This window comes from Oncorhynchus kisutch, linkage group LG17 (genome assembly GCF_002021735.2).
Source record: "Oncorhynchus kisutch isolate 150728-3 linkage group LG17, Okis_V2, whole genome shotgun sequence".
NCBI lineage: Eukaryota > Metazoa > Chordata > Actinopteri > Salmoniformes > Salmonidae > Oncorhynchus > Oncorhynchus kisutch.
In genome coordinates this window covers 61818516-61834272 of record NC_034190.2, presented here as the reverse complement: position 1 = coordinate 61834272, position 15757 = coordinate 61818516, and the positions used below count along the sequence as shown (strand labels likewise).

The 15757-nt window shown below is 42.1% G+C and overlaps 1 protein-coding gene and 1 pseudogene across 1 annotated transcript; both read right to left on the bottom strand.

The window, feature by feature from the left end:
• Positions 1–124: 124 nt before the first annotated feature.
• On the bottom strand, positions 125–676 carry LOC116354427 (5-hydroxytryptamine receptor 6-like). The gene has a single exon (XM_031794316.1). It carries the CDS (start codon positions 504–506, stop codon positions 228–230), a length of 279 nt encoding a protein of 92 aa, XP_031650176.1. The 5' UTR covers positions 507–676; the 3' UTR covers positions 125–227.
• Positions 677–6254: 5578 nt separating this feature from the next.
• LOC109907015 (5-hydroxytryptamine receptor 6 pseudogene) lies at positions 6255–11655 on the bottom strand (annotated as a pseudogene).
• Positions 11656–15757: the final 4102 nt, after the last annotated feature.

The following is a 15757-nucleotide window of genomic DNA, read 5'->3' as shown; positions in this document are numbered from 1 at the left end:
TTATTCCATCTGTTGGGGATTATGGCTATCACAGTGACATCGCCCGGTGATTCTCAGTGCCTAGCTCTTCCTCATCCACTCCTGCCCTGTATGCTAAATTACACCTTCTAGATAATTTTTACATCTTGCTACCAACCCCAACAAGACACACCTTCCTCCAATGTATGGTGGTCATACGTTAGTATGTAACACAGCATCTGTTCATGCTCCCTTCTCCATCGTCCCCTTCAGTCCAGCGTATCCACCTGATTAGGCAGCAGCAAGGGCAGCTCAATCCCAGCATGCTCTGCATCATACAAGTTGACGGCGTCTGTGGCGGTGGCGGGGGGCTGTCGGGGATCGGAAGCCAGGGAGGGGGGCTCTGTGGGCAGGTTGGGCTCACCAGAGTTGCAGAGGGAGAGCTCCGGCGAGGGTCTGTGGGGCGAGCGGGTAGAGTAGCAGGGCAGCAGTCGCCCCAGGGCCCGTTTGAAGTCACGCATGAACAGCGGGTAGATAATGGGGTTCATGGTGCTGTTACAGTAGCCCAGCCAAGTGATGGCATCGAAGAGTGCCGGGGGAACACACTCGCATACCGCCTGACAGGTGAGAGAGAGGGCAACAGACAGGCATTGGGGTTGTGTTCAGTATGTACACAACATTTAAGATTTTGTGAAACAAAAGTATTCTTATCAGAAATATGTAGCTTGTCGGAAATATAGTGCCTATCATAAGTATGCACCCCCCTTGTATTTTTTGTTCACGTTTTGTTGCGTTACAAAGTGGGATTGAATTTTATAGGGGTCACCGATCTACACACTTTTTTATATAAATGTTTAGAAATGAATGAAAAATATTTTAACTAAAAGGTTGCATATGTATTTATGGCAAGCCTAATTAATATACAGTGCATTCAGAAAATATTCAGACCGTTACAGCCTTATTCTAAATAAATAAAAACATTCATCAATCTACACACAATACCTCATAATGACTAAACAAAAACAGATTTTAGACATTTTTGCTAGTTATTAAAAATAAAAAACTATTAAATTCACATGCACTACCTGTCTCAAAAGTTTTAGAACACTGACTCATTCAAGGGTTTTTCTTTATTTGTACTATTTCTACAATAATAATAGTGAAGACATCAAAACTATGAAATAACAATTGTAATCATGTGGTAACTCAAATCAAATCAAAATCAAGGTAACCAAGGAAGTGTTAAACAAATCAAAATATATTTGAGATTCTTCAAATAGCAACACTTTGCCTTGATGTCAGCTTTGTACACGCTTGACATTCTCTCAACCAGCTTTACCTGGAATGCTTTTCCAACAGTCTTGAAGGAGTTCCCACATATGCTGAGCACTTTTTGGCTGCTTTTCCTTCACTCTGTGGTCCGACTCATCCCAAACCATCTCAATTTGGTTGAGGTTGGGGGATTGTGGAGGCCAGGTCATCTGATGCAGCACTCCATCACTCTCCTTCTTGGTAAAATAGCCCTTACACAGCCTGGAGGTGTGTTGCATCATGTGTTGCATCAATACCCTACTCAACAAATTGGATGCAGTCTATCACAGTGCAATCCGTTTTATCACCAAAGCCCCATATACTACCCACCATTGCGACCTGTACGCTCTCGTTGGCTGGCCCTCGCTTCATACTCGTCGCCAAACCCACTGGCTCCATGTCATCTACAAGACCCTGCTAGGTAAAGTCCCCCCTTATCTCAGCTCGCTGGTCACCATAGCATCTCCCACCTGTAGCACACGCTCCAGCAGGTATATCTCTCTAGTCACCCCCAAGACCAATTCTTTCTTTGGCCGCCTCTCCTTCCAGTTCTCTGCTGCCAATGACTGGAACGAACTACAAAAATCTCTGAAACTGGAAACACTTATCTCCCTCACTAGCTTTAAGCACCAACTGTCAGAGCAGCTCACAGATTACTGCACCTGTACATAGCCCACCTATAATTTAGCCCAAACAACTACCTCTTTCCCAACTGTATTTAATTTGTATTTATTTATTTATTTTGCTCCTTTGCACCCCATTATTTTTTTATTTCTACTTTGCACATTCTTCCATTGCAAAACTACCATTCCAGTATTTTACTTGCTATATTGTATTTACTTTGCCATCATGGCCTTTTTTTGCCTTTACCTCCCTTCTCACCTCATTTGCTCACATTGTATATAGACTTGTTTATACTGCATTATTGACTGTATGTTTGTTTTTACTCCATGTGTAACTCTGTGTCGTTTTATCTGTCGAACTGCTTTGCTTTATCTTGGCCAGGTCGCAATTGTAAATGAGAACTTGTTCTCAACTTGCCTACCTGGTTAAATAAAGGTAAAATAAATAAAATAAAATAAAAAATTGAAATGCATTCCAGGTGACTACCTCATGAAGCTGGTTGAAAGAATGTCAAGAGTATGCAAAGCTGTCATCAAGGCGAAGGGTGGTTATTTGAAGAATCTGAAATATAAACACTTTGGGTTACATAAAAATAAAAGAGAATTTCACCTTTATTTTACCAGGTAGGCCAGTTGAGAACAAGTTCTCATTTACAACTGTGACCTGGCCAAGATAAAGCAAAGCAAAGCAAAGCAGTGCAACACAAACAACAACACGAGTTACACATGGAATAAACAAACATACAGTCAATAATAAAATAGAAAAAGTCTATATACAGTGTGTGCAAATGAGGTAGGTTAAATGAGGTAAGGCAATAAATAGGCCACAGTGGTGAAATAATTACAATATAGCAATTAAACACTGGAGTGATAGATGTGCAGAAGATGAGTGTGCAAGTAGAGATACTGGGGTGCAATGGAGCAAAATAAATAAAGAGACTTGAAGTGGTCACCATGAAGTGGTTGGATGGGCTATTTACAGATGGGCTTATGTACAGGTGCAGTGATCTGTGAGCTGCTCTGACAGCTGGTGCTTAAAGTTAGTGAGGGAGATATGAGTCTCCAGCTTCAGTGACTTTTGCAGTTCGTCCCAGCCATTGGCAGCAGAGAACTGGAAGGAAAGGTGGCCAAAGGAAGAATTGGCTTTGGGGGTGACCAGTGAAATATACCTGCTGGAGCGCGTGCTACGGGTGGGTGCTGCTATGGTGACCAGTGAGCTGGGATAAGGTGGGGCTTTACCTAGCAAAGACTTATAGATAACCTGGAGCCAGTGGGTTTGGTGCCGAATATCTGAGAAGTAGTTGGTGAACCAGGCGAGGCAGTCATTTTGAGAAACCAAGGCTGTTGAGTCTGCCGATAAGAATGTGGTGATTGACAGAGTCGAAAGCCTTGACCAGGTCGATGAATACAGCTGCACAGTATTGTCTCTTATCGATGGCGGTTATGATATTTTGTTTCATTGTTTTGATGTCTTCACTATTATTCTACAATGTAAAAAATAGTAAAAATGAAGAAAAACCCTTGAATGAGTGTGTTCTGAAACTTGACAGTAGTGTAAGTATTCAGACCCTTTTCTCAGTACTTTGTTGAAGCACCTTTGGCAGCGATTACAGCCTCGAGTCTTCTGGATATAATGCTACAAGCTTGGCACACCTATATTTGGGGAGTTTCTCCCATTCTACTCTGCAGATCCTCTCAAGCTGTGTCAGGTTGGATGGGGAGTATCGCTGCACAGCTATTTTGAGGTCTCTCCAGAGTTGTTTGATCGGGTTCAAGTCCGGGCTCTGGCTGGGTCACTCAAGGCCATTGAGACTTGTCCCGAAGCTACTCCTGCGTTGTCTTGGCTGTGTGCTTAGGGTCGTTGTCCTTTTGGAAGGTGAACCTTTGCCCCAGTCTGAGGTCATGAGTGCTCTGGAGCAGGTTTTCATCAAGGATCTCTCTGTACTTTGCTCCGTTCATCTTTCCCTCGATCCTGACTATTCTCCCAGTCCCTGTCGCTGAAAAACATCCCCACAGCATGATTCTGCCACCACCATGCTTCACGGTAGGGATGGTGCCAGGTTTCCTCCAGACGCAACGCTTGGCATTCAGGCCAAAGAATCTTGTTTCTCATGGTCTGAAAGTCCTTTAGGTTCCCTCTGGCAAACTCCAAGTAGGCTGTCATGTGCCTTCTACTGAGGAGTGGCTTCCACCTGGTGTCTCTACTATAAAGGACTGATTGGTAGAGTGCTGCAGAGGTGGTTGTCCTTCTGGAAGTTTCTCCCATCTTCACAGAGGAACTCTGGAACTCTGTCAGAGTGACCATTGGGTTCTTGGTCACCTCCCTGACAAAGGCCCTTCTCCCTCGATTGCTTAGATTGGCCGGGTGGCCAGCTCTAGGAAGAGTCTTGGTGGTTCCGAACTTCTTCCATTTAAGAATGATGGAGGCCACTGTGTTCTTGGGGACCTTCAATGCTGCAGAATTGTTTTGGTACCCTTCCCCAGATCTGTGCCTCGACACAATCCTGTCTCGAAGCTCTACAGACAATTCTTTTGATTTCATGGCTTGGTTTTTGCTCTGACATGCACGATCAACTGTGGGACCTTTATATAGACAGGTGTGTGCCTTTCCAAATCATGTTCAATCAATTGAATTTACCACAGGTGGACTCTAATGGAAACGGGATGCACCTTAGCTCAATTTCGAGTCTCATAGAAAAGTGTCTGAATACTTATGTAAAGTAGGTTTTTCATTTTTAATACATGTGCAAAAATGTATGAAAACATGTTTTCGCTTTGTCATTATGGGGTATTGTGTGTAGATATTTAATACATTTTAGAATAAGGCAGTAACGTAACAAAATGTGGAAAAAGGGAACAGGTCTGAATACCTTCCGAATGCACTGTATTTTTACTTACCCAGAATTTGGTTGTTCATCATTGCTAGAAAACCATTTAGCAGTTATGTCCTTGAGCTGTTCTTGTCTATTAATGTTCTGTATTATTTCATGTATTGTGTGGACCTCCGGAAGAGTAGCTGCTGCTTTTGCATCAGCTAATGGGGATCCTAATAAAATACTAAATACCAACTTGACAGAGCTTGAACAATCTTTGAAAATAATTATGGGCAAGTATTGTACAATCCAGGTGTGCAAAGCTTAGAGTCTTAACCCCCCAAAACTCAGCTATAATCGCTGCCAAAGGTGTTTTTTTTTGTGTTGACTAGGGGGATGAATACTTATCTATTCAGTATATATTAGTATGTTACTTTGTAACACAAAATGTGAAGAAATCCAGGTGGGGGGGGGGGGGGGGGGGTTAATACTTATGATAGGCACTGTATGTATCCAATGGAAATATGTAGCCAATAAAATATTATTTCAAATGCTCTTTTCATCAGTGTACAGCTACTGTAATTGGGCCTGAGTAGAACATATATATGTAAATTAGGGACATAACCCATAGAAGGGTGAGAAACTGGCTCACTATGGCATATCAGAGAGAGAGAGAGAGGATGGAGACTGCTGTTGGAGGAACGTGTCCTATTTTATCAAGATGGAATGAGGCAGGGAGTGAGAAGGTGAAAAAAGGGAGGGGGTGTTCACATACCACATGGAGTGTGAAGGGAGGGGGGAGGAAGGCAGACACTGAAACCTCTGTTGGCTATATTCTGGAAGAGTGAAGTGAGGGACACAGATGGGAAATGAAATGACTGGATCATTGAAAGCCTGAAAGCAGGACAACAATAATTACCAATTTAGATTAAATCCTTTTATGTTACACACTGTGCTGACACCTTTCTCAGTCAGAGGAATAAGGTAACCTCAGAGTTGGAGCACAGACAAAGGGAAGCTTAATTGCTATAAGATGATGCATCAGGCATTGAATTTATGTGATCTTGGTTCTGTAATACAGGGAATTAATTTCAATGAATAGGCTGTACACAATGAACATAAGGAGAACAGATCGACAATATACTGTGTGCTTGTGGTTTGCAAGTTTCGACCCTGAGAAGATGAGCAGCAACCAATTTAAAGATTTCTATTAGTCTCAGCTCTGAGCAGCTAGCTGATCCCATAGTGTTTTGGCTCATCGTTCTTCCTGGAAATCCCTCGATTTAAGATGTTGAGAGAGTCCTTTGAATCTAAAAGTTGACAGCAACAAGGCACAATATCATTGATAAAGAAAAATAATGGCCATATTTGATTACGCATCCTGTAAGCCTATTTCATTTATTAATTTGGACATAAAGTGCAAGATATTTGGATTGGATATTGAGTTTTCACTAGAATTTCAGAAGAACATGTATACTCTTCCAAGCTTGACATTTAAAGGGATAGATTGCTTAAATTGCTGAACTATCCCTTTAATCCAAAGGCTCACCTAGTCTGAGCCACTGACCTGGGCCATGTTGGTGATGAAGAAGGGTAGCCAGGCGCTGAAGAAGAGGCCCAGCAGGACTCCCAGGGTCAGACTGGCCTTCACTGCCCTCCGGCCCTGCCTGTGGGCCAGCCGCCGCTCGCTGTTCACTGACAACTGAGGATAGAAGGACAGACAGGGCAGTAAAAGATAAGGACTGCATCACAATGTGTCCAAAAACCTAGGTATTTAAATTGACATGGTAGCTACAGGTCCACATTGTTACATGATTCTTAAAACTGTTACACACGTTTGCGGCATGCACATTTTCAAGGATTTTCAAATGAACTCAATGGAATTAAAACAATAATTCCAGGGTGAGTACAAATCTAATGCATAGAAAGTTCATTATATAGAAACAGCAAACTGGTATAAATAGCTGTAAGTATTATGTAACAATGTGCACTTACTCTGTACCTAAGAGCTACCATGTAAATACTTAGGTTTTATAATTGGAGTGGCGAAAGAAAATAAACTATAGCTTCCACCATGTTGCTTTCAAGAGAAGAAGATGACACACTTTAGATGCATCCTTGGCCTGGTATTGTCAAGGAGTCTGAAAAAAGTTTACGCTTGCATTTAACAAGATGTAATTATCACATTGAAAGAGATGTGACGTGTTGCTGAATACATTGAAAAGTCTGCGTGGAACAACATTGTTATGAATTATTGTCCTTGGCACTCAATCTCAGGAGTGGAGATGCAGGCCCTTGACTACAAAAATACAATGCAAGGTCTGCCATTTATTCTAACAAGCAACCACTTTGCCTTCAACAGGCGCCATCGTCTCTCCTCCCTCTGTCTCTTTCAGATGTTTCTTTTCTGAATTTCAAGCTCTTTGCTCATCTTAAACTGTCTTTCACTTATTTCACTCTATTCCGTTTATTTTATTTTAGTGGATGTAAGAAAATGTATTCAGTGTGTCAATTCCTCAGCTGCCCACCTCACTTTAATAGAGGGGAGATCAACGAGTGCAAAGTGGCAAGGCCAACTCTCACACACACAAACACACACTTACCTACAGTGCCTTCAGAAAGTATTCATAACCCTTGACTTATTCCACATATTGTGTTACAGCCTGAATTTAGAATGTATTAAATGGGTTTTTTTCTCACCCAGGTACCCCATAATGACAAAGTTTTTAGACATTTTTGCAAATGTATTTGAAAATGAAATACAGAAATCTAATTTACATAAGTACTCACAACCCTTTGCTATTACACTTCAAATATCTTTCATCATCTTTGAGATGTCAATACAACTTGATTGGAGTCCAACTGTGACCATTTTTTTTGGACATGTTTTTAGAGAGAAACACACCTGCCTATATACGGTCCCACAGTTGACAGTGTATGTCAGATCAGAAAATATACCATGTCCAAGGAACTGTCTGTAGATCTCTGACATATAATTGTGATGAGGCATATATCTGGGGAAGGATATAAACCAATTTCTAGTGTGTTGAAAGTTTCCAAGGGCACAGTGGTCACCATCATTGGAAAACTGAAAAAATATGGGACTATCCAGAACCTGCCAGAAGGACAACAATCTCTAAAGCATTTCACCAATCTGGGCTTTATGGGAGAGTGGCCAGACGGAAGCCACTCCTGAGAAAAAGGCATATGACAGCACGCGTGGAATTTGCAAAAAGGCATGTGAAAGACTCGGAGCATAAGGCAAAAGATTCTGTGGTCTGATGAGACAAAAATGTAACTATTTGGCCTGAATGCAAAGCGCTATGTCTGGAGAAAAGCAGGCACAGCTCATCTCCCGTCTAACACCATCCCTACCGGGAAGCATGGTGGTGGCAGCATCATGCTATGGGGATGCTTTTCAGCAACAGGGACTGGGAGACTGGTGAGGATAGAGGGAACAATGAATGGAGCCAAATACAGGCAAATCATTGATGAGTACCTGCTTCATAGTGCAAATGACCTTAGATTGTGGGCGAAGATTTACGTTCCAACAGGGCAATGACTCCAAGCTTACAGCCAAGGCAATGCTGGAATGGCTTCAGAGCAAGAATGAGTGGCCCAGCCAAAGCACAGACTTAAATCTCATTGAAAATCTGTGGCAAGACTTGAAGATTGCTGTTCACCGCCACTCCACATCTATTTTAATAGAGCTTGAGAAAATCTGCAAGGAAGAATGGGAGAAAATCACCAAATCCAGATGTGCAAAGCTAATACATACATTCCCAAGACAACTCAAAGCTGTAATCGCCACCTAAGGTACTTCTACAAATTAGTGACTCAGGGCTATGAATACATATGTATTTCATTTTCAATAAATTAGCTAACGTTTCAAAAAACACGTTTTCGTTTTGTAAATAAATGTTGAATTCAGGCAGTAACACAATAACATGTGGAATAAGTCAAGGGGTATGCATACTTTCTGAAGGCTCTGTAACCCACCCACTCCACCTTTAAAGAGGAACTGCCTTTAAAAAGCAACGAATCCCTTTGAAAACAGCCTATGTGGCAACGATATGAGTCAAACAGTTATTCTAGTGTCAAAATGTGCTACATGTGTAAATAGGATAATTTTGGTCATAAAGTAAGTAGTCTAAAACGAAGTTTAGAACATCCGTGCATCACAGCGGGTAAATGAAGGATGGGTTTTGATTTGATGATTTCCATTTGCCTACTAACATAGGGTGATCAGCTGCAGTGATTGTTCTCTATCCAATAGCATAGACAGTGAGAGAGACCTGCCCCAGCAGCTCTGACTTTGTTTGCATAAGACAACACATAGCAACACATTGCACATTTTTTTACTTGAGAAATACTGCTCCAAAAACACCTTCGATTTAAAATTGTGCAACTATATCATCCTCAAAAAAAAATCAACATTTAGTACCGATTTCATGAGTTATCTTAGATTCATTCTGGGGATTTTGAGGAAGTGAAATAGGCTTCCACGTCTACAGTGTCTCATGGAAGACAAACATCATTAACCAAACGCAGAATCAGTCAGGAAACACACCTCCAAGACTGAAATCTCGTTTTTCTAATGAGCAACATAAAAACACATGTGCCGATCGGCATTTGTTCAGTCGCTCTTTAATCTCACCTTCTTGATTCATCTCCCAAGTCAATGGCCGCTTCCTAATTATCTTAGCTAGATCACCACATTTGTTTTCCTTCATGACAACTGGGTCGTTCCACCAATTTGGTCACTTTTAAGCAGTGTAACTTAGGGGGGAAAAAGGTTTAATTTCACCTCATTTGAACATCCTATCATTAAGAGCACCTGTTCAACTTAATAAAAAACATGTTTTCCCATCTCAAGAGGTTCAATAAAAAATGTACTATAGTAAGTGCCTATGAAGTGCCGAATAAAGTAGGGTTGATTGAAAGAGTTGACGACTTCATCTTAAATCAACCATAAATCCCCTTATTTTGTGAAACAGGGAGTGGCAATTTTTTAATTTTTTATTGTTAAAACATTTCTAGCTTGTCTATCTATGGACAACGGTTGACGCGTTATGGTCTACCAGGTCAGTTTTCCACCAGAAAATTGTCAAAAAGAGTAGAACTAGCTCACCTGCTTTTACACTATGATTGACTATAAGATATTCAATGTTTCTTTTTTCTTTAAAAAGCAATAGTTTCACCTTATTAAAATGAGAGTTCAGTTCACATAACAGGGTTGACCTTAAAATAATCACTAATCACATTAATAAATAATAATCGTCATGAATGACTTTGTCAAAGCAACCAAATAACTAAGGCTTTACAATGATGGTGAAAACTTGGAGACATTTTGGGGTTACGTGGGTTAAAATCTTCCAGAAGTCACATAGAGTCCATGGTGGGACATGGATGTTGAAATGTTGAATATGAATAATATTTAAAAAATCAGATTTATTGAATTATCCATGTGGTCTATATTAAAGGGGTACTTCATTTCATATAACTGGCTTTTACAATTCAATATTGGAACTCAATTTCTATAAAAATATCAAAGGGCACTCTTTTTGTGGAACGACCCAACTGATCTGAGAGGAAGAAAAGGCATCATGGTGGAAATCTATCCAGGCACACAGTGATCATGCAGTGTCAGTTTACACAGCTGTGAGATGTAGCCTCAATGTATCTCCCTTAATTTCCTCTACAACTCCCCTCTCCCTCTCACCGGTACTTGGTGTGAAATAGAGCGCTCCTGATTGTAGTCTTCTCTGTCATGGTGAGCATGTCCCGCGGCGCACCCACCTGGTGAGGGAGGCTGAGAAGGCCCTCTGGGCGAATGTTGCGGGTACGGAGGGTGACTTAGCGCTGCCACTCGCCTTGCCTGTCTCCGTGCCACCAGGAGAATCCGACAGTAGGTGAAGCAGATAGCGCTGGATGGCAGGAAGAAGGTGAGGACGGATGCCACCAGGGCAAAGGGTAGGGTGACCCGCAGACAACACTGGAAGGACAGGCCATCAGCGGGTGACAGCTGGAAGTAGGAAGCGGGGTACCGCAAGCTTAGCTCTGGGTATGTGCTGATGTTGGCACTGCCAGCCCAGTGGATTGGGAAATGGTGACTTCGGTGACCCAAGCTGTGCCAGTTCATCTTGATGGGCAAGAAGGAGGCGAGGGCGGCCAGACCCCAGGCCCCTCCCACCAGAAGCAGGGCCCGGGGAAGCGTCATCCTCTGCTTGTAACGTAGAGGCGAGATGATGAGGAGGTAGCGGTCCAGGCTGATCACACACAGGTTGAGAATGGAGGCACTGCAGCACATGACGTCGAAGCAGAGCCACACGGGGCAAAAGCCCGGCGACAACACCCAGGCCCCGCACAGCACATTGAGCATGGCTGGCGGCATCACCACCAGCGCCACCATCAGGTCCGACAGGAAGAGAGACACCAGGAAACAGTTGGAGGTGTTGCGTAAGGAGCGCTGGGCAAACACCAGAGTGATCAGCAGAGTGTTTCCACAAGCCGTCATCAGGATGATGAAGGTTAACATGCATGCCAACAGCCACGGACCGCTGCCACTGATGCCCCAGGCACTGCTCGTGGACAAGCTGCCATTGGAGCTCCCTAAAGGGTTAACAGCATCCACACCTGCTGCCTCTAAGCCAGTTAAGGCAGAGTCGCCCATAGCGGTAGTTGACATTGGTCAATGTGAGAGCTTCCCTGTTCCTCTCCCAGTCTGTGAACACGAAAAGTTGCTGTGAAGCGCAAAATGTATGTGACTTCTGGTGCTTGTTAGTGCCGCTAAAGCTTTCCTGACACTTGAGGAGAATAAAGAGAAGCCACCGAAGTCCTGTGTTGATCATCCATTCACCACATCCTTCCCAAGGTTAAAGAGGAGCCTGTGAGTCATTTCTCTCTCTTAAGTGTGAAAATCTCCTCTTAACACTGCGATCAGAAGTGCCAACACCGTTTCCATCTCTCCATCGTGTCAAATAGTCCTGCTTCTTCTCAGCTTTGGAGCCCGTGTGAGCAATTCTGTGGCTGTCAGTGCGTCACGATGACACTCGCTGGGGGAGGGAGAATTGAGAGGTGGGCTACAACGTGGGAGCGCAAAGGCAGTTAGAAACTAAATGCGAGAAGAGGGAAAAATAAATTATCCAAGATATTCTTTACTACACACACAAAGCTAATGATATTACGTTGTGTGTGTGTGAGAGAGAGAGAGAGAGAGAGAGAGCGGTGTGAAGTCTATTTGCTGCTCCCTTTTTCTTGAATAGAATAAACACCACTGTGAGGCTGTCATTTGTAAGCAAGGCTCTGGCCACAAGTGCTCTACAGGTATCATGGTTGCTGTGGGATTGCCTCTGGATCCCCGCTCCTGATAATCCTCATGCCAGCCACTCCAGCGTGCCTCCCAGCAAGAGCATTTTGCTCCCGGGGAAGGAGCGTGTCTGAGCATTGAGCTGCTAATACACAGCTAGGTGATGCAAATTCTGTACCACAGCAAGGAGGCAGTGTGTGATTTATACACTCTACATCTGTTGTACAATTTCATTTAATAGCCAGTGCTTGTTGTGACATTCTGCATTATTTCTGTGAAACAAATTGGAAATGTATTGACTCATATTTTCTTTGTAGAGCATTTCTGGTATATATAATTGTGAAATTGTGTACTATTCAATTCTGTGGGTATATGTGGTTTATCATATTTATTTCACTTACTTATTTAATAATGGCATAAAGCTTAATTTTTCACAGAACTACTAGTAGCTTTTTGTCCCTCAATGTTAACATCTTAACAATAGACTAAGTAAAAGTCAAGGATGTCAAGAACATTGTGTTTCAGACAATTATGCAGATTCTCTGACACCGTTTACAATTGATTCTAAGACAAGGTAAATTAGTCGGCTTATTCGGAGGGCACTTGAATGCTAATGAGTACAAAATGTGCTTCCAAGGAAGTGTTTGTATCCCCACAAATTAATGCCGGTTTTGCATTGTTGATGTATCTTTCAGTTCACTCTATGATATAACACAAAACAAATCCAATCATGTGTTTTAAAGGTAGATTAAGTTTTATGATTTAGATGCACAAAGAAAACAGTATAGTGGGTCAATTACCGCAACAATAAGAGCGTTGAAGCGCGAAGCTAAACTTCTCCGCTGTTTTGCTCCCGGAACTACCACGTTGTAACAGTGTGAAGCGAATCCCTGCACATAAGCAGATATGACTCTGTGAGAGCGAACTATTGCATCTCGCTCTCGCAATATCTGCGGTGATGCTCGTGGCAACGTAATTTTATCTTCCTTCAAAAACCTCAATTATCCTTATTTTACCTCAATTATCCTCATTGTCCTTTATTTTATTTAATAAACACAGATTTTCCTGTTCAGGCACGTAGAACTTATATGAGTAAGTATGGAAGGGTCGACCCACAGAAATACATTAGTCTGGTTGGAGATCAGTGCAAATGATGGGCAACCAAAAAAAGACAGTTCGTCGTTGACATGTGGCTACTGCTCCTGTGAGAGTGAAGAGTGAAGATAAAATGGAGTCCGTTTTCATTTGGATTTACATCTCAGTACATTATACAATAACATTAATGCACGATATGTATTTGCATTTGTACCACATCTTCAATACGAAATGTGCAAAGATTCAACCTTATGTGTCTTATATTGACCTTAATGTTTCTCTGAGGTAGATATGCTTGGGCCAATGAAAAAAAAAAAATCTAGGCTAAGTAATTGATTTTAAAAAACAGATGGATTCCCGAAGTGGTTAACAATTTTTAATGTAGATCATTTACCCCACGAGTGACTTCGGGCAGGAGGAGCCCGCATCTCAAAGAACATCTCAAACTACTAGAACACAGCTCGGACACCCATACATACCCAAGAAGACATTGACCAAAACATTACCCATACTAAAAATGCTAAACATTTGAGAAAATGTACATTTTCTCTCATGTTGAACTAATAGGAAGTCTGTAAAGACCAACTGAGTGGACGGGGAGCTCAACCTGACTGGCGGTTCTTTGAAAATGACTACTAATTATATTTGCTAGCATGCTACAGTCAAATTTTGGCACCAGTAGACCACGCCCCTCTGCGAACAGCCTTCTGTGATGTTGGCTACAAGGCCGTGCTTATTTAAATTAGGTAAGAGAATAATAAATTAAAATGATTTTTTTGTGATGTCACAAAAAGTCCTTAATAATCCCACTTCCAACCCCCTTCTGAATCCAATTGTTTGAGATGGGGAAGGGGACCAGTAACTTCATGATCAATCTTTATCAATGTAAAAGCAACAGTCATTTTTCATACTTTGTTCTTTGGTTTCATCCAAACATAATTCAAATTTCCTAAAAAACATGATTTTTGACTATTCGGGACCTTTAAGCATTGTTGTAGACTTAATTGGGTTGTTTTTTAAAAGTGTGATTTTAATAGTGAAAACCTGAAAAAACTCGGATAACTCAGAGACCTGTGGGAAAAAAACAGGGAAAATGCCCCACCCCACCCCACCCCAAATCTAAAGACACAACCTTAAAATAAAAAAATATATATTTACGGTGACCGCACTGCAGTTTCCTCCAGTGGGTTACGACCCCGACATTGAATACCACTGCTGTCAGTTGTCTATGGATATGATATTACAGCAATCTATGATTTGGTTTTGTTGTCCACTGTTTCAAATGCAAACTTTTTTGCATTTGTGGCACAAATCCAAAGCAAGTCAATGGTACCTATATTAGCATTTTCAAAATTATCCTAAACTATATACAAATGTATTGTGTAACTCAATCATGTCACTTATAGATCATTTGGATATAAATTATGAAAATGTTAATATAGGTACCATTGACCTGCACTGGATTTGAGCGTGTTTGAAAGTGTGTCTAGGTAAAAATCTAATCAAATTTTATTGGTCACATACACATTTTAAGCAGATGTTATTGTGGGTATAGCGAAATGCTTATGTTTTTAGCTCGGCAGTGCAGTAATATCTAACAATTTCCCAACATATACCCAATACACACAAATCTAAGTAAAGGAATGGAATTAAGAATATATAAATATATGGATGAGCAATGTCAGAGCAGTATAGACTAAGGTAGAGTAGATAGTATAGAATTCAGTATATACATATGAGATGAGTATTGCTAGATATGTTAACATTATGACAAGTGACTAGTGTCTTCCATTTATTAAAGTGGCCAGTGAATTCAAGTCTATGTATGTAGGCAGCAGCCTCTATGTGCTAGTGATGGCTATTTAACAGTTTGATGGCCTTGAGATAGCTGTTTTTCAATCTCTCGGTCCCAGCTTTGATGCACCTGTACTGGCCTCGCCTTCTGGATGATAGCGGGGTGAACAGGCTGTGGCTGGGGTGGTTGTTGTCCTTGATGATCTTTTAAGCTCCCTGTGACATCGGGTGCTGTAGGTGTCCTGGAGGGCAGGTAATTTGCCCCCGGTGATGCGTTGGGCAGCCCTGCAGTTTTGGGCGGTGCAGTTGCCATACCAAGCGGTGATACAGCCAGACAGAATGCTCTCAATTGTGCATCTGTAAAAGTTTGTGAGGGTTTAAGGTGGCAAGCCAAATTCAGGCGCTGTTGCGCCTTCTTCACCAGGCTGTCTGTGTGGGTGGACCATTTGAGTTTGTCAGTGATGTTTAGGCCGAGGAACTTGAAGCTTTCCACCTTCTCCAATGCGGTCCCGTCGATATGGATAGGGGTGTGCTCACTATGCTGTTTCCTGAATCCACGATCATCTCCTTAGTTTTGTTGAGTGAGAGGTTATTTTCCTGACACCACACTCCCAGAGCCCTCACCTTCTCCCTGTAGGCTGTCTCGTCATTGCTGGTAATCAAGCCTACTACTGTTGTGTTGTCTGCAAACTTGATGATTGAGTTGGAGGCATTCTTGGCCATGCAGTCATGGGTGAACAAGGAGTACAGGAGGGGGCTGAGCACGCACCCTTGTGGAGCCCCAGTGTTGAGGATCAGCGAAGTGGAGGTGTTGTTTCCTACCTTCACCAACTGGTGGCGGCCCGTTAGAAAGT

Excerpts from the sequence above, each read along its gene's own strand:
- LOC116354427 (XM_031794316.1), bottom strand. The coding sequence starts at position 506 with ATGAACCCCATTATCTACCCGCTGTTCATGCGTGACTTCAAACGGGCC.